Raw genomic sequence first — 22,694 nt, forward strand, 5'->3', positions numbered from 1 at the left:
AAAATCTTAATTTTTTTAATGATTTACTATTTAGTAATTGTGTATTTGAAAATAATGTAAACAAATTAATTTTATTATAAATAATTATTGATACACTGAAAATTAAAATTTCACATTATTATGTATTATTTTATTATTAAAGATTAGCCGGTATTCTCCCGGCCCGGGCCTTTTCCAAGTGGTGGCCCAGCCTTGGCTCCCTCTTTAGGGAGTGTCTGAGACCTAAGTCTCCCATGGGAGGAGGCACAAGTACCTCTTCATCTTTGGGACCAACTGTCACCAGGCCTAGCCACAAGCTAGGCCTCTCTGGTCTGCCATCCCCGCCCCAAGGGAGCAAATGGGAATGACAGTCTTATGAGCTAAAGGCTCGGGTTAGGCATGGTGTCGATCTCATTATGTATTTGTTTGCCTCAATCTTTATTTAATGTACATTTAAAATATTCATTATATAATTCTGTTGTACAAAAATCTTAATTTTTTAATGATTTACAATTTAGTAATTGTGTATTTGAAAATCTTCTTCCAACTATTTCCATACTGTCGTTTATCAGTTTTAATACTTGTAAATGTTCTCTTATGTTTTTAAAATTCTTCATCACTGTGGTGGTTGAAGATGAATCCAAGGCCGTGGTAACCCATGTCTTGGTTTATTGTTCTGGTTAAAGGGGAATCTAAAACCAAGTTAACCCACGTTATAGTTTAACCGACACCATAAGAAGCATAACAAAATTTTGATCCCACAAACGAAGTATAAATTATATGATGCAACAAGAAGATGACACACGGGACTAAGTTATTCTTGAGTCCTGTGTTTTGGGATTATATTATCTGCTATTACTGTTTAATACTCAACATTCCTTCCTAAATTCTTATGTACTATCAGCCAGTCAGACAAGATCTGCTATCTCTGTGTCATGTACACGTTACATGATAGGTAAATCTTACATTTACATTACGTATACATTCGAACTTACATCTAGTATACATTATGTGTATGTGAATATGCATGCATATGTGTGTATATACAATCATCTGAGTATTAGTTGGTGTTTCTTAATAACACAATCATGTGTAGTGTCTGTCAAAGTTTATGGAGCAGCGCTTCAGAATTCTTCCTTGGCAAACTATGAGCGTAGTAAATGGCCACTTCAGTGCCGGGAACAAAAGGCTGTATCATTATCGAAGACAGGGGAAACTGATATTAAGTTGTGTTAATGTTCTAGGATGTAATACAGGTAAAAAAAAAAAACAGTTGTTTATGTTTATTAATGAAAAGAAGTTGGATGATTTAACAGCGATTACTACAAAGGTAAAAAGAGGTGGGAGAATATAGGTAGGGAGGAGTAAATTGGGGTTAAATCAGGTGTATCTGACAGACCTCAAGTTAGAGAAAGAAACTAGGTAATATTGAATTACTCTCAATGTGCATATATGTGATTGTGTGTATACACAAACTTATCTTTTTCTAATGCATTTCTTAATAGTTCTTGCCCATGTCGTGTTTCCTATCAAAATCCATCAGGACGTAGGTTAAAATATCCTTCTGGTTTAAGCAAGAAGGCAACTAGAATGCCGGACACGAAGGACTAGTAAATCCTTGTTCATATACTAGAGGTATAACAGGAAGAAATAATTTGTTGTAAATTATAAAGTATATAAAAATCGATAATTAGTCCACATGATTTACACAATGTAATAACGTAACCAATATTGATTCCCTACAGACTTGGACTGCGTGCCAACAGTGACCTGTGGCTTGGTGGCTGGTGGATAGGCTTCCTGGTCTCCGGGACAATATCCATCCTCATCTCCTGGCCTATCATGGCTTTCCCCTCACACCTCCCAGGTTATATCCACAGCAGATGACAGTTTATTCTAGTGTATCGTTGTTTTTACTTTATATATACGAGCATAAACATTTCCAACAAGCCGTAGCTGAGTGACAGTGTTGAGCTGAGGTAGCATAACAGGTCTTAACAGTAAACTGAAATGTGTTTAAGGACTGTGGCTACATATGGGTCATTAAGACTACAACTCACCTGTATATTGTGTGTGTATGCACGTGTGTGTGTGTGTGTGTGTGTGTGTGTGTGTGTGTGTGTGTACTCACCTAATGTACTCACCTAATTGTACTCACCTAATTGTGGTTGCAGGGGTCGAGACTCAGCTCCTGGCCCCGCCTCTTCACTGATCGCTACTAGGTCCTCTTTCTCTCTGCTTCCAGAGCTTTATCATGCCTCGTCTTAAAGCTATGTATGGTTCCTGCCACCACTACATCACTTGTTAGGCTATTCCACTTCTTGATGACTCTGTGACTGAAGAAATACTTCCTAACATCCCTCTGACTCGTCTGATTCTTCAGCTTCCAATTGTGACCTCTTGTTTCTGTGTCCCCTCTCTGAAACAACCTGTCTCTGTCTACCTTATCTATTCCCCGCAGTATTTTGTATGTCGTTATCATGTCTCCCCTGACCCACCTGTCCTCCAATGTCGTCAGTCCGATTTCCCTCAACCTTTCTTCGTAGGACATACCTGAGCTCCGGAACTAGCCTTGTTGCAAACCTTTGCACTTTCTCTAATTTCTTGAAGTGTTTGTCCAGGTGTGGGTTCCAAACTGGTGCTGCATACTCCAGCATGGGCCTGATGTACACAGTGTACAGTGTTTTGAACGATTCCTTACTAAGGTATCGGAACGCTATTCTCGGGTTTGCCAGGCGCCCGAATGCTGCAGCAGTTATCTGGTTGATGTGTGCCTCCGGAGACATGCTCGGTGTTATGGTCAACCCAAGATCTTTCTCCTTGAGTGAGGTTTGCAGTGCTTGGCTACCTAGTCTATACTCTGTCTGCGGTCTCCTTTGCCCTTCTCCGATCTTCATGACTTTGCATTTGGCAGGGTTGAATTCAAGAAGCCAGTTGCTGGACCACGTGTCCAGCCTGTCCAGGTCTCTTTGAAGTCCTGCCTGGTCCTTAACTGATTTAATTCTCCTCATTAGCTTCACATCATCTGCGAACAGGGGCACCTCCCTGTCAGGTATTCTCTGATCCATTGCAGTGCCCTTCCTGTTATACACACCTGATCCTCTAGTTTCTGCACTAGTCGCTTGTGAGGAACTGTGTCGAAGGCCTTCTTGCAGTTCAAGAAGTTGCAAACAACCCACTCCTCTCTCTCTTGTCGCACTTCTGTAACCTTGTCATAGAACTCCAGAAGGTTTGTGACACAGGATTTGCCTTCCATGAATCCGTGCTGGTTATTGTTTATAATCTTGTTCCGTTCCAGGTGCTCCACCACTCTCCTCCTGATAATCATGACTTTGCATACTAAACAGGTCAGTGACACTGGTCTGTAATTTAATGCCTCTTTTCTGTCTCGTTTTTTAAAAATGGGAGCTACATTTGCAGTCTTCCATACCTCAGGTAGATGCCCAGTTTCAAGGGATGTGTTGAAGATTGTGGTTAATGGCACACAGTATATCTGCTCCCTCCCTGAGGACTCACGGGAGATGTCCGGCCCCATTGCCTTTGAGGTATCAAGGTCACTTAGCAGCTTCTCACCTCCTCCCTAGTTGTGTGCATATCGTCCAACACCTGTTGGTCTATTCCCTGTTGGTGTCCCCGTCTGTCCTGTCTTCCCAGAGTCTTTCCTGTCTCCACTGTGAATACTTCCTTAAATCTCCTGTTGAGCTCCTCGCATACCTCTTGATCGTTTTTTGTGAGCTCCCCACCTTCTTTCCTCAGCCTGATCACCTGGTCTTTGACTGTCGTCTTTCTCCTAATGTGGCTAAACAGCAGTTTCGGGTCAGACTTGGCTTTCGATGCTGCCATTCTCGTACTGTCACTGGATCTCCCTCCTTATCTGTGCATATTCGTTTCTGGCTCTTCGACTGATCTCCTTATTTTCCTGGGTCTTTTGCCATCTATACCTCTTCCATTCTTTAATGCACTTAGTTTTTGCCTCCCTGCAACTTTGGGTAAACCAAGGACTCGCTTTGGCCTTCCCATTGTTTCTGTTGCCCTTGGGAACAAACCTTTCCTCTGCCTCCTTGCATTTTGTTGTTACATACTCCATCGTTTCATTTACTCTCTTTCCTACTATTTCTCTGTCCCACTGCACCTCCCGCAGGAGTTCCTCATACCTGTGTAGGCCCCCCTTTTTTAGTTTGACTTTTCCCATTCGACTTCTGTTACCCTCTCCACCTGTAACTCTACTATGTAATCAAAACTCAGGACTACGTGGTCACTAGCTCCGAGGGGCCTCTCATATGTGATGTCATCAATGTCTGAGCAACTCAGGGTGAACACAAGGTCCAGTCTTGCTGGTTCATCCTCATCTCGCTCTCTGGTAGTGTCCCTGATGTGTTGATGCATGAGGTTTTCCAGTACCACATCCATCATCTTGGCTCTCCATGTTTTGGGACCCCCATGAGGCTCCAGGTTTTCCCAGTCCTTGTTGTTGAAATTACACATAACCAGTAACTTTGCTCTGCACGTTTGAGCTCTTCGTGCCACCTCAGCCAGTGTGTCCACCATCGCTCTGTTGTTCTCATCATATTCCTCTCTTGGCCTCCTGCAGTTCTGTGGTGGGTTATACATCACAGCAATGACTATCATATCTTCCCCAGATTGAATTGTGCCTGCTATCTAGTCCCTTTCTCCAATCTCGTCCATGCCCTTCATTTCCTCGAAACTTCATCTTTTTTTATTAGCAATGCAACCCCTCCTCCCCCTCTGCTCCTTCTATCTTTCCTCAGGATCTGATATCCCGGTGGGAAGACTGCATCTGTTATTGTCTCAGTGAGTTTCGTTTCTGTGACTGCTATGATGTCCGGGGACTTCTCGTTGATTCTTTCGTGACATTCCTCGTATTTATTTGCTATTCCATCTGCTTTTGTGTACCACACCTTCAGCTTCTTGTCTATCATGGTGGACCTGGGAGAATATTGGGGTTGGGGAGGTGGGAGCCCTTGGAGGGGTTATGGGGGTTTGTTGTGTGGGTGGGATTTGTGGGGGGGGGGGTGAGGGCAGAGTGCATGTAGGGAGCTGCTGTTGCAGTGGGGTTTGTGATGTGGGGGATGAGGGCAAAGGGAGCAGTGTGTGGGTGTTAGTTGAGATTGTTCAGCTGCGTTGACGTTTTCACAGTGTAGGTGGGGTTTGTGGTGGGGAGGTGGGGGCAGAGTGCCCAAAAGGGGCTACTGTAGAGGTGGGGTTTGTGGTGGGGGGTGGGGCAGAGGGAACAGTGTGCAGGTTTTGGTTGAGGTTGTTCAGTTGCTTTGGGGTTGTTGTGGTTGGAGTCCTTCTGTGGGTGTCTCTGTAGGGTGTATTTGTCCTTCCACATGAGTCTGGGTTTTGCTCGTCCTCATCAATGCCTCCTGTTCCTCCTTTCGTTTTTGTACACTCTCTCTCAGTCTTGTCCTTTCCTCCTGTGTTCTGTTGCAATTGAGGTACACTCTCTGGTACTCTGAATTGTCCCTCAGTCATGCTTTCTCCTGCAGGACCCTGGTTCAAGCTGATTCTGCCTTGAAGACTACTTTGACAGGCCGTCTCCTTCTGCATGCAAACCACCCAATTCTCCGAAAATTTGCCACCTGGGTCATGTCTCCCTCTCCTTTTGCTTTCAAGATACCTTTGAATGCTTTCTTCTCCCCCTGGATTCTTTCATCATAGGTTTCCCCTTCAACTTCTTGGAGCCCGTAGACAAGCACTGACCTCTCCCTCTCCTCCTCCTACTGTGTCTCTCTTTGCTTCCTCTGAGGTGTTTTATCTCTTTCCATCGAGACGTTCCTGCCTTCAACCCCTGCCTTTGCTGCAGCCCCTATGCTCAGTGGACTGTCTTCCCTGCTCAGCTGTTCCCTGCCACTGTAGTTGACTGTTAGAGTCTCTGCATAAGTCTTGTCTCCTGCATTGACTGCAGGCTTCACGATTGGTCTTCCTGTACTCGTCTTTTCCTGAATCTCTACAGCCCCCTCGTCTGTGACTGGTATAGAAGTCCCTGATGTCATTCCTGTGCTGTCATTTGTCTCTTTATTCTGTTTCAGGTTTTTTAGCTCCTTTTTCTAAGCACTTTATCTTATCTTCTGCTGCTAAGATTTGCAGTCCCCACTTCCTGCTCTCTTCAGCTATCCTCTCCTCCATTACACTGCCAAGCTCTGCTAGCTTCCTTCCCCACTCTTCTTCCATTTTTGTGAGCTCTATCTCCCAATCTTCCATCCCAGGTTCCTCCCTCCTGGGTTCGACCTCCAGACACCTGGGTCTCTGCCCTCTTGGGTTACCATTTTTTTTACCACCAAAAGGAGCTTGTGTGTGAGAGAGAGGAAGGGAGAGAGAGAGGGATAGAGAGGGAGAGAGAATGCTGGGAAGAAGGCTAGGGATAATAAGTGGGGAGGGAGGGGAGTTAGGGGAGGCCAAGGGAGGGAAGGGAAGATGAAAGGAAAGTGTGTGTGAGGAGGGGAGAGAGAGAACGAGAGGTGGAGAGAGAAGATAGCAAGGAAGAGATAGAGATAGAGCAGAGGGAGGGGAAAGATGGAAAGAGAGGGAGAGAGAGAAAGGTAGAGAGAGAGAGAGAGAGGGGGAGAGAGGGCTTGGGACTGGATGTCCAGTGGTGGGTAGGGGAGTTGTGTGGTTGAGGGAGGACTGTTACTCCACTCTTGTGTATGTGTGTATGTGTATGTATGTTGTGTGTGTGTATGTTTGTTTGTGCCCCCACTTCTAAGTATTCATACTGCTAATAAATACCAGTAGTAATACCAGTAATTCTAAAACTTACCAATAGTAAATCTAATACTTATCAATTCTACTTATAAAATACGGAGAGTAATACTAGGTTCTAAAATTTAGCCTCTCTCAACTTGTGTGTGTGTGTGTGTGTGTGTGTACTCACCTATTTGTACTCACCTATTTGTGGTTGCAGGGGTCGAGTCTTAGCTCCTGGCCCCGCCTCTTCACCGGTTGCTACTGGGCCCTCTCTCTCCCCGCTCCATGAGCTTTATCAAACCTCGTCTTAAAACTGTGTATGGTTCCTGCCTCCACTACGTCATTTTCTAGGCTATTCCACTGCCTTACAACTCTATGACTGAAGAAATACTTCCTAATATCTCTCTGACTCATTTGTGTCTTCAACTTCCAATTGTGGCCTCTTGTTTCTGTGTCCCCTCCCTGGAACATCCTGTCTTTGTCCACCTTGTCTATTCCACGCAGTATTTTATATGTCGTTATCATGTCTCCCCTGACCCTCCTGTCCTCCAGTGTCGTCAGGCCGATTTCCCTTAATCTTTCTTCATAGGACATTCCCCTTAGCTCTGGAACTAACCTTGTGGCAAACCTTTGTACTTTCTCTAGTTTCTTGACGTGCTTTATCAAGTGCGGGTTCCAAACAGGTGCTGCATACTCCAGTATGGGCCTGACATACACGGTGTACAGTGTCTTGAACGATTCCTTACTAAGGTATCGGAATGCTGTTCTCAGGTTTGCCAGGCGCCCATATGCTGCAGCAGTTATCTGGTTGATGTGTGCTTCCGGAGACATGCTCGGTGTTATACTCACCCCAAGATCTTTCTCCTTGAGTGAGGTTTGCAGTCTTTGGCCACCTAGCCTATACTCGGTCTGTGGTCTTCTGTGCCCTTCCCCTATCTTCATGACTTTGCATTTGGCAGGATTAAATTCGAGAAGCCATTTGCTGGACCAGGTGTCCAGTCTGTCCAGGTCTCTTTGAAGTCCTGCCTGGTCCTCATCAGATTTAATTCTCCTCATTAACTTCACATCATCTGCAAACAGGGACACTTCTGAGTCTAACCCTTCCATCATGTCGTTCACATATACCAAAAATAGCACTGGTCCTAGGACCGACCCCTGTGGGACCCCGCTCGTCACAGGTGCCCACTGTGATACATCATTACGTACCATGACTCGTTGTTGTCTCCCTGTCAGGTATTCTCTGATCCATTGCAGTGCCCTTCCTGTTATATGCGCCTGATGCTCTAGCTTCTGCACTAATCTCTTGTGAGGAACTGTGTCAAAGGCCTTCTTGCAGTCCAAGAAGATGCAATCAACCCACCCCTCTCTCTCGTGTCTTACTTCTGTTATTTTATCATAAAACTCCAGAAGGTTTGTGACACAGGATTTGCCTTCCATGAATCCGTGCTGGTTGGCATTTATACTCTTATTCCGTTCCAGGTGCTCCACCACTCTCCTCCTGATAATCTTCTCCATAATTTTGCATACTATACACGTCAATGACACAGGTCTATAGTTTAGTGCCTCTTTTCTGTCTCCTTTTTTAAAAATGGGAACTACATTTGCCGTCTTCCATACCTCAGGTAGTTGCCCAGTTTCCAGGGACGTGTTGAAGATTGTGGTAAGTGGCACGCACAACATATCTGCTCCCTCTCTAAGGACCCATGGGGAGATGTTGTCCAGTCCCATTGCCTTTGAGGTATCGATGTCCCTTAGCAGTTTCTTCACCTCCTCCTCATCTGTATGTATGTCGTCCAACACTTGTTTGTGTATTCCTTGCTGGTGTCCCCATCTGGTCTGTCCCCCCAGAGTCCTTCCTGACTCTACTGTAAATACTTCCTTAAATCTCGTGTTGAGCTCCTCACATACCTCTTGATCGTTTCTTGTGAGTTCTCCACCTTCTTTCCTCAGCCTTATCACTGGTCTTTGACTGTTGTCTTCCTCCTAATGTGGCTATACAGCAGTTTCGGGTCAGATTTGACTTTCGATGCTATGTCGTTTTCATACTGTCGCTGGGCCTCCCTCCTTATCTGTGCATACTCGTTTCTGGCTCTTCTACTAATCTCCTTGTTTTCCTGGGTCCTATGCCTCCTGTACCTTTTCCATTCTCTGTTGCACTTAGTTTTTGCCTCCCTACACCTTCGGGTAAACCAAGGACTCGTTTTGGTCTTCCTATTATTTCTGTTTCCCTTGGGAACAAAACTTTCCTCTGCCTCCTTGCACTTTGTTGCCACATATTCCATCATCTCGTTTACTGATTTTCCTACCATTTCTCTGTCCCACTGAACCTCCTGCAGGAAGTTTCTCATACCTGTGTAGTCCCCCCTTTTATAGTTTGGCCTGACCCCTTCAGTTCCTGTTACCTTCTCCACTTGTAACTCTACTATATAATCAAAACTCAGCACCACATGATCGCTAGCTCCAAGGGGCCTCTCGTAAGTGATGTCCTCAATGTCTGAACTGCTCAGGGTGAACACAAGATCCAGTCTTGCTGGCTCATCCTCCCCTCTCTCTCTGGTTGTGTCCCTGACATGTTGATGCATGAGGTTTTCAAGTACCACATCCATCATCTTGGCTCTCCATGTTTCGGGACCCCCATGTGGCTCCAGGTTTTCCCAGTCGATCTTCCTGTGGTTGAAATCGCCCATTACCAGTAACTTTGCTCTGCTCGAGTGAGCTCTTCTTGCCACCTCAGCCAGTGTGTCCACCATCACCCTGTTGTTTTCTTCGTACTCCTCTCTTGGCCTCCTGCAGTTCTGTGGTGGGTTATACATCACTCCAATGACTACTTTATGTTCTCCGGACTGAATTGTACCTACAATGTAGTCTCTTTCTCCAATCATGTCCATGCCTTCCATTTCCTCAAATCCCCATCGGTGTTTTATGAGCAGTGCAACCCCTCCTCCCCCTCTACTCCTTCTATCTTTCCTCAGGATCTGATATCCCATTGGGAAGATTGTGTCTGTTATTGTCTCAGCGAGTTTTGTTTCTGTGACTGCTATGATGTCTGGGGATTTTTCACTGATTCTTTCGTTCCACTCCTCATGTTTATTCGTTATTCCAACCGCGTTTGTGTACCAAACTTTCAGTTTCTTTTCTATCATTGTGGTCATGCAAGATTATTGGGGTTGGGGGAGCGAGAGCCTTGGTGGGGGCCTATATGGGGCTGTGGTGTAGGTGGGGTTTGTGATGATGGGGGTGGGGTCAGAATGCTCATAAGGGACAGCTGTTGGGGTGAGGTTTGTGATATGGGGGTTGGTGGCAGAGGGAACAGTGAGTGGGTTGTAGTATAGGTTGCTCAGTTGCGTTGGGAATGTCGTGGTTGGAGTCTTTTGGTGGGAGATTCTGCGGGGTGTGTTTGCCCTTCCTCCTGTGTCTGGGTCCTGCTCATCTTCGTCATTGCCTCTCGTTCCTCCTTGCATCTCTGTACCCTCTCTTTCAGTGTAGTCCTTTCGTCTTGTGTTCTGTCGCGGTCGAGGTATACTCTCTGGTACCCCTGTTTGTCCCTCAGTCTTGCTTTCTCTTGCAGAATCCTGGTTCGAACTGGTTCTTCCTTGAAAATTACTTTGACAGGCCGTATCCTTCCACTCGCAAACCACCCAATTCTCTGAAAATTTGTCACCTGGGTCATATCGCCCTCACCTATTGTTTTCATGATGCCTTCAATCATTTTTTTCTCCTCCTGTTTTATTTCTTCAAAGTTGTCCCCCTTGGCTTCTTGGAGCCCGTACACAAAAACTGACCTCGCCCTTTCCTCCTCCCACTGAGTCTCCATCTGCTTCCTCTGAGGCATTTTATTTCCTTCCATTGACATGTTCTTGCCTTCAGTCCCTGTCATATCTGGAACTTCTATTCTCAGTGAACTGTTTTTCATGACCAGCTGTCCCTTGCTACTGCAGTTGGCTGTTAGAATCTCTGCATATAGCATACCTTCATTGTCTTCGGACCTGTCATTTGATCTTAGTGTACTCCTCGTCTTTTCCCTGGCCCCACGTGGGTCTGATAAGGCCTTCGCGTACAGCATGTCTCCGTTGTTGCTTACCGTCCCTTTGTCTGCGCCTGATGTCACATCTGAATTGTCATTTGTCTCTCTAATCTGTTTCAGGCTTTGTGTGTGTGTGTGTGTGTGTGTGTGTGTGTGTGTGTGTGTGTGTGTGTGTGTGTCTGACGTTACCTCTCGCTAGACTACTTCCCTCTCCTCACACTCTCATCAACCCTGTCTCCACCTTATATTTCTACTCTAATTCTGGTAATAGCTTGCAGGAGTGAGTGACCAGTATCTAACAGTGATGCAGAGACCAGAATCTGACAACATGCAACCACAATAGGTGAGCAATACTTGCGCTGGCAGCGGGGCGATGACAAGTTGCCAGATGCTGATGATGTAGTCGTCGTGCATAGGCCTTGTATCAGTATTTTGAAAATCCTTCACCCGTGATGTTTATAACCATATATGCTCATACATCCCACGTTCCTCAAGTGATTTCACTTTTCACTTATTACCTGGAGTTTACCTGGAGAGAGTTCCGGGGGTCAACGCCCCCGCGGCCCGGTCTGTGACCAGGCCTCCTGGTGGATCAGAGCCTGATCAACCAGGCTGTTACTGCTGGCTGCACATAAACGAACGTACGAGCCACAGAATGGCTGGTCAGGAACCGGCTTTAGGTGCTTGTCCAGTGCCAGCTTGAAGACTGCCAGGGGTCTGTTGGTAATCCCCCTTATGTATGCTGGGAGGCAGTTGAACAGTCTCGGGCTCCTGACACTTATTGTATGGTCTCTTAACGTGTTAGTGACACCCCTGCTTTTCATTGGGGGGATGTTGCATCGTCTGCCAAGTCTTTTGCTTTCGTAGTGAGTGATTTTCGTGTGCAAGTTCGGTACTAGTCCCTCTAGGATTTTCTAGGTGTATATAATCATGTATCTCTCCCGCCTGCATTACAGGGAATACAGGTTTAGGAACCTCAAGCGCTCCCAGTAATTGAGGTGTTTTATCTCTGTTATGCGCGCCGTGAAGGTTCTCTGTACATTTTCTAGGTCAGCAATTTCACCTACCTTGAAAGGTGCTGTTAGTGTGCAGCAATATTCCAGCCTAGATAGAACAAGTGACCTGAAGAGTGTCATCATGGGCTTGGCCTCCCTAGTTTTGAAGGTTCTCATTATCCATCCTGTCATTTTTCTAGCAGATGCGATTGATACATTGTTATGGTCCTTGAAGGTGAGATCCTCCGACATGATCACTCCCAGGTCTTTGACGTTGGTGTTTCGCTCTATTTTGTGGCCAGACTTTGTTTTGTACTCTGATGAAGATTTAATTTCCTCGTGTTTACCATATCTGAGTAATTGAAATTTCTCATCGTTGAACTTCATATTGTTTTCTGCAGCCCACTGAAAGATTTGGTTGATGTCCGCCTGGAGCCTTGCAGTGTCTGCAATGGAAGACACTGTCATGCAGATTCGGGTGTCATCTGCAAAGGAAGACACGGTGCTGTGGCTGACATCCTTGTCTATGTCATATATGAGGATGAGAAACAAGATGGGAGCGAGTACTGTGCCTTGTGGTACAGAGCTTTTCACCGTAGCTGCCTCGGACTTTACTTTGTTGACTACTACTCTCTGTGTTCTGTTAGTGAGGAAATTATAGATCCATCGACCGACTTTCCCTGTTATTCCTTCATATTCGGTGTTACACTTTATATGTATGTCACACAACTGTTGTGACGTCACTGCTTCAGCAGGTCTACTCCTGCCACCTTCCCTAGTTATATATTTTATTTTTCCTTTCTCCTTTTGCTTATTAACTTTCTCACTCTCACTGTATGTTACCCCACATTTCATGTGTATGTGTGTTTGTGTGTGTGTATGTGTATGTGTATGTGTGTATGTGTGTGTGTGTGTGTGTGTGTGTGTGCACATGTGTATGTGTGTGTGTGTGCATGTGTGTGTACTCACCTATTTGTGTGTGTGCACGTGTGTGTGTGTGTGTGTGTGTGTGTGTGTGTGTGTGTGTGTGTGTGTGTGTGTGTGTGTGTGTGTGCGTGAGCGCTCACCTAATTCACCTAACTGTACTCACCTAATTGTGGTTGCAGGGGTCGAAACTCAGATCCTAGCCCTGCCTCTTCGCTGACCGCTGTTGGGTCCTCCCACTCCCTGCTCCATGAGCTGTATCATACCTTAAAACTATGTATGGTTCCTGCCTCCACTACATCGCTTGCCAGACTATTCCTCTTCCTAACAACTCTTTGACTCATCTGAGTCTTCAGCTTCCAGTTGTGACCCCTTGTTTTTGTGTCCCATCTCTAGAACATCCTGTCTCTATCCACGCAGTATTTTGTATGTCGTTATCATGTCTCCCTTGACCCTCCTGTCCTCCAGTGTCGTCAGACCGATTTCCCTTAACCTTTCTTCGTAGGACATTCCTTTTAGCTCTGGAACTAGACTTGTTGCAAACCTTTGCACTTTCTCTAATTTTTTGATGTGTTTGACTAGGTATGGGTTCTAAACTGGTGCTGCATACTCCAGTATGGGCCTGACGTACACAGTGTATAAAGTCTTGAACGATTCCTTACTGAGGTACTGGAACGCTATTCTCAGGTTTGCTAGGCGCCCATATGCCGCAGCAGTTATCTGGTTAATGTGTGCCTCTGGCGACGTACTCGGTATATTCACTCCTAGATCTTTCTCCTTGAGGTTTGCAATCTTTGGCCGCCTAGCCTATACTCTGTCTGCGATATTATTTGCCCTTCTCCGATCTTTATGACTTTGCATTTGGCGGGGTTAAATTCTAGTAGCCAGTTGCTGGACCACGCATCAAGCCTGTCCAGGTCTCTTTGTAGACCTGTCTGGTCCGCATCTGATTTAATTCTCCTCATTAACTTCACATCTGCAAACAGGGACACTTCTGAGTCTATCCCTTCCGTCATGTCGTTCACATATACCAAGAATAGCACTGGTCCCAGGATTGACCCCTGTGGGACCCCGCTCGTCACAGGCACGCACTGTGATACCTCATCACGGACCATAACTCGCTGTTGTCTCCCTGTTAGATATTCTCTGATCCGTTGCAGTGCCCTTCCTGTTGTATGTGCCTGATCCTCTAGCTTCTGTACTAATCTCTTGTAAGGAACTGTGTCGAAGGCCTTCTTGCAGTTCAAGAAAATGCAATCAACCCACCCTTCCCTCTTATTTCTTACTTCAGTTACCTTGTCATAAAACTCGAGTAGGTTTGTGACACAGGATTTGCCTTCCGGCTGTCGTTTATAATCTTGTTCCGTTCCAGGTGCTCCACCACTCTCCTCCTGAAGATTTTGGTTAGTGTTGAAGATTTTGGTTAGTGGCACAGTGTCTCTGCTCCCTCTCTAAGGACCCACAGAGAGATGTCTGGTTCCACCGCCTTTAAGGTATCATGGTCACTTAGGAGCATCTTCTCCTCCTCAGTTGTGTGTAATTCATCCAGCACTTGTTGGTATACCCCTTGTTAGTCTACCCCACTGTTTTGTCTTCCCAGTGTCCCAATGTGTGTGTGTGTGTGTGTGTGTGTGTGTGTGTGTGTGTGTGTGTGTGTGTGTGTGTGTGTGCATGTACTTTTATTTATGTCGTTCTTTGTTATATATTCGTATTTTTTTCCAATTATTTCGAAATGCAGATGCATAATGTATGTTTAATTAATGTTTTTCCAATAATAATAATTTTCATTATAATTATTACATTTTGTCAACATAAGAATATAGAACCACTTGCTTATTGTTTCACTCATGAACACTGAACCAGGAGGGTGAACACTGAACCGGGAGGGTGAACACTGAACCAGGAGGGTGAACACTGAACCGGGAGGGTGAAAACTGAACCGGGAGGGTGAACACTGAACCGGGAGGGTGAACACTGAACCAGGAGGGTGAACACTGAACCAGGAGGATGAACACTGATTCAGGGGGGCGAACACTGACCCAGGTGAGTGAACACCGAACCAGGAGGGTGAACACTGAACCAGAAGGGTGAACACTAAATCAGAGGATGAACACTGAACCAGGAGGGTGAACACTGAACCAGGAGGGTGAACATTGAGCCAGGAGAGTAAACACTGAACCAGGTGAGTGAACACTGAACCAGGTGAGTGAACACTTAATCAGAGAGTGAACACTGAACCAAGAGAGTGAACACTGAACCAGGTGAGTGAACACTGAACCAGGTGAGTGAACACCGAACGAGGTGAGTGAACACTTAACCAGGAGAGTAAACTCTGAACCAGGTGAGTGAACACTGAACCACGAGAGTGAACACTAAACCAAGTGAGTGAACACTGAACTATGAGGGTGAACACTGAACCAGGTGAGTGAACACTGAACCAGGAGGGTGAGCACTGAACTAGGAGGGTGAACACTGACCCAGGTGAGTGAACACTGAACCAGGTGAGTGAACACTAAATCAGGTGAGTGAACACTGAACCAGGTGAATGAACACTGCACCAGGTGAGTGAGCACTGAACCAGGAGTGAACACTGAACCAGGTGAGTGAACACTGAGCCAGGTGAGTGAATACTGAACCAGGAGAGTGAACACTGAACCAGGTGAGTGAACACTGAACCAGGTGAGCGAATACTGAGCCAGGTGAGTGAACACTGAAACCTGGAGAGTGAACACCGAGCCAGGAGAGTGAACACTGAACCCTGAAAGTGAACACCGAGCCACGAAAGTGAACACTAAACCAGGAAAGTGAACACTGAACCTGTGTCTGTGTCTGTGTGTGTACTCACCTATATGTGGTTGCAGATATCGTTCACAGTTCCTGGCCCCGTGTGTGTGTGTGTGTGTGTTTGTAGGTGTTGTTGCCATCAAGGCTGAGAGTGTCTCAGGTCTACTACGTGTCTTACTCTGAGTATGTTTGCAGGTGCCAAGGCCATCAAGGCTGAGAGAGTGTCTGAGGCCTACGCCACTGGGTCCTCCAGCACTCCTGCTGCTAGTGGGTTCGGACGCTTGAAGGACCTGCCTGGTGCTGTGCGGGTGCTGGCTTGTAATCCTACCTTCGTAGCACTCTCCCTGGCCGGGGCTACTGAAGGCATCCTACTCACCGGATTCGCCACCTTCATGCCAAAGTTTATAGAAAATCAATTCAGCATTCCAGCCAGTTATGCCGCACTCATTGTCGGTGAGTCTTGAACACAATACTGACAAATAAATGAGTAAACGTCATGTGCAGCAGTTTGCTTTATTTATTGTCAATAAATATACCAAACTTTCGCACATGTAACTTACTGATTAATGTTTGTTTTGCTTCGTGTCTGTTAAGAATTCTGATAATTTATTATTTTTTAATAGATATACGAATATTATGTATAATTGAGTAACTAAAGAAAGTGTAGTAACTCACTTGAAGTCAGAAAATTGAGTTGCTGTAGAGGACCTCAGCAGCGGGTCGAAATATACAGATTAATTAATTTTCTGAGTTTCTGTCTCCATGTTGGTTATTATTGAATGTGTATATTTGATTAAATGAATATCGTACACATACAAATATTACTCTTTTTATTTAGTGGTTAATACAGTTAAACTTCTGAGTAAAATGGCGCTGCCTCGCTAATATTTTATAAAGAAATCCTCAGTTTTAAGAGAAAAACATTAAATTTTACAAAGACACACACACAAAGTGATGCAGTGGAGGCAAGATCCATACTTAGCTTTAAGAAGAGGTATGATAAAGCTAATGGAGCACGGAGAGAGTGGACCTAGTAGCGACCAGTGAAGAGGCGGGACTAGGAGTTATGATTCAACCCCTGCAACTACAATTAGGTAAACACACACACACACACACACACACACACACACACACACACACACACACACACACACACACACACCGGGGCCAGGAGCTGAGTCTCGACCCCTGCAACCACAATTAGGTGAGTACACAGCGCAGTTAACAGTCACTCCTGGCGACTGTCACGACGATTCTAAAAATGGTCATTACTATCCTATTAATACAGTATTCCAATTTAACTTAACTCATTCAGTTCAGTCATAATTATCACTTTTTAAATAGGCATTGACCAATAAATGGTAGAGATAGGAGTGAAAATAAGATCAGGTTCACAATATTTATTTATTATTTTTGCTACTTGTAAGTTTGTGCTTCTTGTGTAACTCAGTAGCTGCTTTAATTTTAATTTTCATTCTACAAACATGATACATATGTTGTATATGAAGGTCGGGATCTACAGTAACTTTACGATCTTTGTCTCACTAATATTTAGTGATAAGTTAGGAATATAGGTACAGAGCAATACAAAGGAGACAGACATAGTTATGTGTAATGGAAGAATACAGGAAGCATACTAGAGAGAAAATGCTGAAACACAAGATAAATATGCAGAGCAACATGGACAAGAAATCTCAAAAATACATTGAAATTAACAAGATGGGAAACACTAATGAAACGGACAAAAAAAAGTGAAACATGAATATACTATGATAGTGAGATTTGCAATAATGCGTATAAGAAAGTATTCCGTGTTGAGAACGTGAGTGTTCACTGTTAAATACTGTACGTACTTTCATCCAGAAATATGGAATTATAACCTGACAAGAAAATGTTATGCCCTGAGTTGGCCAAAGTTATACGTGAAGAGGCACAGCGATGCGGAGGTACTTAGTAAGAAGCCAAGGACACAGTGAACGACTCTAACGTAATTACTACGCTACGTAAATAACTGCCCTGGCTTCTAGGGGTATACAGCCTGTCTAGGGGCATGTAAACTATTAAACCACATAAACCAACCTAGCTCCAAGCTTTTTCCTTCACATTAAGCGTTAATTATAATGGTCAATACTTATTTATTATAAGGAAGGACACAAAACTAAACATACAAAAATATAACTATATTAATACCAAACTTACATATACCACATACAACGTACCCACTATATACAGAAATCACCAGACTCCAGTACATCTTTACCATGTACTCACATTAGCTCACTAGCACACTGCTACAGTGGTTAAAAAACAAATATTTATAAACAGGGGGGGCTCCATGATCCCCCCCTTCTGCCGGCCTCTTGGCCTGCAGGCAGGACACTACACGAGTATTCTCCCAAAACTTAACCAAGCTTCTTCTCATACCAGGGCCTTACAGATATATCAGGAGAGTAATTACATACATATTAAAGCAACGTATGGCATAAACTTTCCAAAAAATCATACCCCTCCCCCTACTCACACAAACACAAAACGATGACAGCTTGTTCCAGCTGCCGCTGTCTCCGTACTGACTCAAAAACACACCTCACCTGCTCCTGTCTTGCCCTGGCTACTCCTCAGGACTAATACGCCTCCGGTTTCAGAACAAATACTGCAAACTGTCATTATATATGGAGCGTTTTTTATAGACATTTTGCAATGCCCAGCGTAATAACGGCAAAACAATTAGAGAGTGAAAGATGCTAGTGTACGAAAGACAAGAGGGACTAGAGAGATACATGACACTGGAACATTGTGAATCAGCTCGTCACACACCAGTGTCACTCACACAACACTCCGCATCACAATCAGTACTTATAGTACTTGGAAGATGTACACCAAGAACCATATTACATTATTATTATTATTATAATCAAAAAAGAAGCGCTAAGCCACAAGGACTATACAGCAGAACCATATTACAGATGTACTAACAAAGCTCACACAAAATTCAAAAAATCCAAGTGGTAATATCTTTCCCATTTTTTTTTTGCCAACACTTAGGGTTTGAAAATAAATAATACCAAAGTTAACTCTAAGTGAGCTTTTCACAGAAGCAAATGTTGGGATCATTCACAAAGTCACATGATGTAGAGAAAATGTTTTGGACACTGAGATAAATGTAAAGAATTACAGTGTAATTATGATATAGTAAATAAGACACAGCATGGAAGATATATTTTGTTGCACAGAACTGTTCTCTTCATTCTTGTTCATAAACCTGTCAGTAACAACTGAGGAATTCACGGAACAGTTAAGTAAGAAAGCTGCATCGAAAATCTTTTAATTATTCTTCAGAAACTATTATTCTCCTCAGAGATTCCACCCTCCCTGGGAGATGTGAAACAAAAGATGATAAACAACATTATCGTACTAGAAATGATGCCAGGAGGAACCTTAGCCAAACAGATACATATCAGAGAGCTAACTGGCCTCCGTAGAAATATTTCTCACTAACTAAACCTAATAGAAATGAAAATACACTAGAGTTGATGTTCACGAATAATGAGGAGCTAATCAAAGACATTACATAGAAATAGTGGAAGAATATAAATATTTAGTAAATCTAACTTCAGCAACCGGAGAATTGACCGGGACAAAATTAAAGAACTATCAGCCAGTCCCGGAGAAACACTCACGAGCATCCTAAACCTACACTTGTACTTGGAAAAATTGTATTTGGAAACACATAAACTCTGTGTATTATGTTCCGTTTAGACAAAGTACAAGAAGATCCCGTGTAGGAAGGGAACGAAGAAGAATGAACAAAAGAAAACATGGCTTGTTGAATTACCTAAAAACGAAAATGTGCCACAGCTGAAGAAAGACAATCTAAATAGAGAGATCAGCGATACATGGAAGAAATTTAAACATTCACACTAAACGGAAGAAAGAAAAAAGGAAAAAAAGCTGTACATGAAATTGACAAAAAAAAAAAAAATACTAAATATTTCCACACATACTCGAAATCTAAATCAAGAAGCACCTGTGGAACTGACTCGTGACTCAGGAGGTTCATACACTGACCACGTAAGGAAGACTCGTTCTGAAAGAGTAATATTAATCGGTGATCAACAATCCACTGAACGAAAGTAGAGTAGAGAACACAGTTTTTTCATTACCTTGACTCCCTTACAAATATATCTGACGTAAACATTAACGCAATAGAATTAGAACCAGAAATTGAAAACATGCCAACACATGCACCGCCGGGGGTACTATTAACGGAGTTTTTATTTGTAAAGACGTGTATAAAGTCACTAACTTCAATATTAAGTATACTATGGACAGAACTTAAATCCGGGAGAAATCCTAAGAATTTGTGTTTTGTAGCATTTGTGTTATACTCATAAGAGAAAGAGAGAGAGTGTGTGTACTCGCATATTTACACTCATTTATGATTGCAGAGGTTGTTTCACATTATTATTATTATAATCAAAAAGAAGCGCTAAGCCACAAGGACTATACAGCGTTTGTTTCGCAGCTTCTGGCCGCGCCTCATCGCTGATCGCTATTAAGTCCACTCTCCCCCTACTTAATGAGCTTTGTCATATCTCATCTTAAAGCTATGTATGCATCCTGCCTCCACTACATCACTCTATATACTTCATGACAACTCTATGGCTGAATAAATACTTCGTAATATCCCTGTGACTCATCTGAATTTTCAGCTTCCAGTTGTGTTCCCTTGTTGCTGTGTCTTATCTCTGAAACATCCTGTTACTATCCACCCTGTCAATTCCCATCAGTATTTTATAAATATATAATTATCATATCCCCCTTATCCCTCCTATCCTCCAGTGTCGTCAGGTAGATTTCCCTTAACTTCTCCTCGTAGGACATACCCTTTAGCTCCGGGACTAGTCTTGTTCCAAACCTTTCCACTTTCTCCAATTTCTTGACGGCTTGACCAGGTGTGGGTCCCACACGTGTGCTGCTTACTCTATAATGGGTCTGACGTACACGGTGTACACAATCTTGAATGATTCCTTACTCAGGTGTCGAAACATTATTCTTAGGTTTGCCAGGCGCCAATATACTGCAGCAGTTATTGTTTGCTGTGCGCCTCAGTAGAAGTGCTCGGTATAATACTCACCCCAAGATCCTTTTCCTTGTGTGAAGTTTGGAGTCTTTGGCCATCTAGCCTGTATTCTGTCTGCAGACTTCTTTGAATTTCCCAGTTTTCATGACTGCATTTAATGGGGTTAAATCCCAGGAGCCAGTTGTTGGAACAGACTTGCAGCCTGTCCAGATCCCTTTGTAGTCTTCCCTGATCCTCATCCACTTGAATTCTCTGCATTAGCTTCACGTCGTCTGAAAACAGGGACACCTCTGAATCTATCCTTCTGTCATGTCATTCACATATACTAGAAAGAGCGCCGGCCCTAGGACTGACTCTTATGGAACTCCGCTCATCACAAGCGCCCACTCTGACACCTCGTCACGTACCATCACTCGTTGTTTCCTTCTTGTCAGGTATTTTCTGATGTATTGCAATGCCTTTCCTGTTAATCCTGTTATTCCTTCTTTTGCACTAATCTATTGTGCAGAACTGTATCGAAAGCCTTCTTGCAGTCCAAGAAGATGCAGTCTACCCTGCCTCTCCTATCTTCCTTCTGCCACCTTGTCTTAAAACTCCATTAGGTTTATGACGCAGGATTTCCCCTCCATGAAACTGTACTGGGTATCGTTTATAAGCTGATTCGTTTCTAAGTGCTCCTTCGCTCTTCTGATAAGCTTCGCCATGACTTCGCATATTATGCAGTTTAATGCTCGAAATGCTCTGCATACACAGGGGCTTTAGGCATCTACACCCAGCTATTATATTCCTTTGTACAACCATGTATCATGTCAAAATAAACATTATTATTATTATTACTATTATTATTATTGTTATTATTATTATTATTATTATTATTATTATTATTATTATTATTATTATTATTATTATGATGGTGATGATGATGATGATTATTGTTATTATTATTATTAATGTCACCTGCAAATGACAAATGTAGCCTCATTAAGTTTGGGACTACATTTCTCGTCGTCTACATCTCAGGGAGTTGCCCTGTTTTGATATGTGTCGAAGATTATTATCAGAAGCACACATAGTGACTCTGCTTCCTCCCTCAGGACCATCGGAGAGATGTCCGGTCCCACGGCCTTTGTGCTATCTAGTTCGCTTACCAGCCTCTTCACCTCCTTCTCCTCTGTTGTATGTAGTGTGTCCAGCACCTTTTGGTGTACACTTCCATCCCGGTTTGCTGGAGTCCTTTCTGTCTCCACTATCATGCTGAGCTCTTCACATACTTCTTTGTCATTTATTGTGATCTTTCCTCGTCCTTCCTCAGTCTGGTTGCAATTGCCTGATCCTTGACTGTTATTTTCCTCCTGATGTGGCTGTACAACAGCTTTGGGTCAGATTTGACTTTCGAAGCTATATCATTCTGGTATTGCCGCTGGGCCTCCCTCCATATCCGTGCACATTCATTTCTGGCTCTTCAGCTGATCTCCTTATTTTCCAGGGTCCTTTGTCTTCTGTACTTTTAGCATTCTCTGGAGCAGTTGGTTTTGGCTTCTCTACACCTTTGGGTGAATCAAGGGCTCGTTTAGTATTCCCATTGTTTCTGTTACCCTTGGTTACGAACCTCTCCTCTGCCTCCTTGCATTTTGTGGTCACGAATTCCATCATTTCATTTACTGATTTTCCCACTAGTTCTCTATCCCACTGTACCTTATGTAAAAAAGTCCTCATGCCTATGTAGTGTGTGTGTGTGTGTGTGTGTGTGTGTGTGTGTGTGTGTGTGTGTGTGTACTCACCTAGTTGTGATTCCAGGGGTCGATCCATAGCTCCTGGCCCCGCCTCTTCACTGGATGCTACTGGGTCACTCCCTGAACCATGAGCTTTATCATACCTCTGCTTAAAGCTATGTATGGATCCTGCCTCCACTACATCGCTTCCCACGTCCTGACTACTCTGCGACTGAAGAAATACTTCCTGACATCCATGTGATCTGTCTGTCTTCAACTTCCAACTGTGTCCCCTTGTTGCTGTGTTCCATCTCTGGAACATTCTGTCTCTGTCAAAATATCAGTTCCTCTCAGTATTTTATATTTCGTTATCATGTTGTCCCTATCTCTCCTGTCCTCCAGTGTCGTCAGGTCGATTTCCCTTAACCTCTCCTCGAAGGACATACCCCTTAGCTCTGAGACTAGTCTTGTTGCAAACCTTTGCA

General features: G+C 43.9%; 1 protein-coding gene across 5 annotated transcripts in view; it reads left to right on the forward strand.

The window, feature by feature from the left end:
- The window catches only part of Oatp26F (Organic anion transporting polypeptide 26F), a 669,510-nt gene that overhangs the window by 590,652 nt on the left and 56,164 nt on the right, over nt 1-22,694 (forward strand). For all 5 annotated transcript variants that reach the window (XM_070099851.1, XM_070099848.1, XM_070099850.1 and 2 more), the window contains 2 exons: nt 1,725-1,846; nt 15,610-15,867. In XM_070099851.1, coding sequence (XP_069955952.1) covers nt 1,725-1,846; nt 15,610-15,867 — 380 coding nt within the window. The remainder of the gene's footprint in view (nt 1-1,724; nt 1,847-15,609; nt 15,868-22,694) is intronic.

The sequence above is a fragment of the Cherax quadricarinatus genome, chromosome 69, assembly GCF_038502225.1.
Source record: "Cherax quadricarinatus isolate ZL_2023a chromosome 69, ASM3850222v1, whole genome shotgun sequence".
NCBI lineage: Eukaryota > Metazoa > Arthropoda > Malacostraca > Decapoda > Parastacidae > Cherax > Cherax quadricarinatus.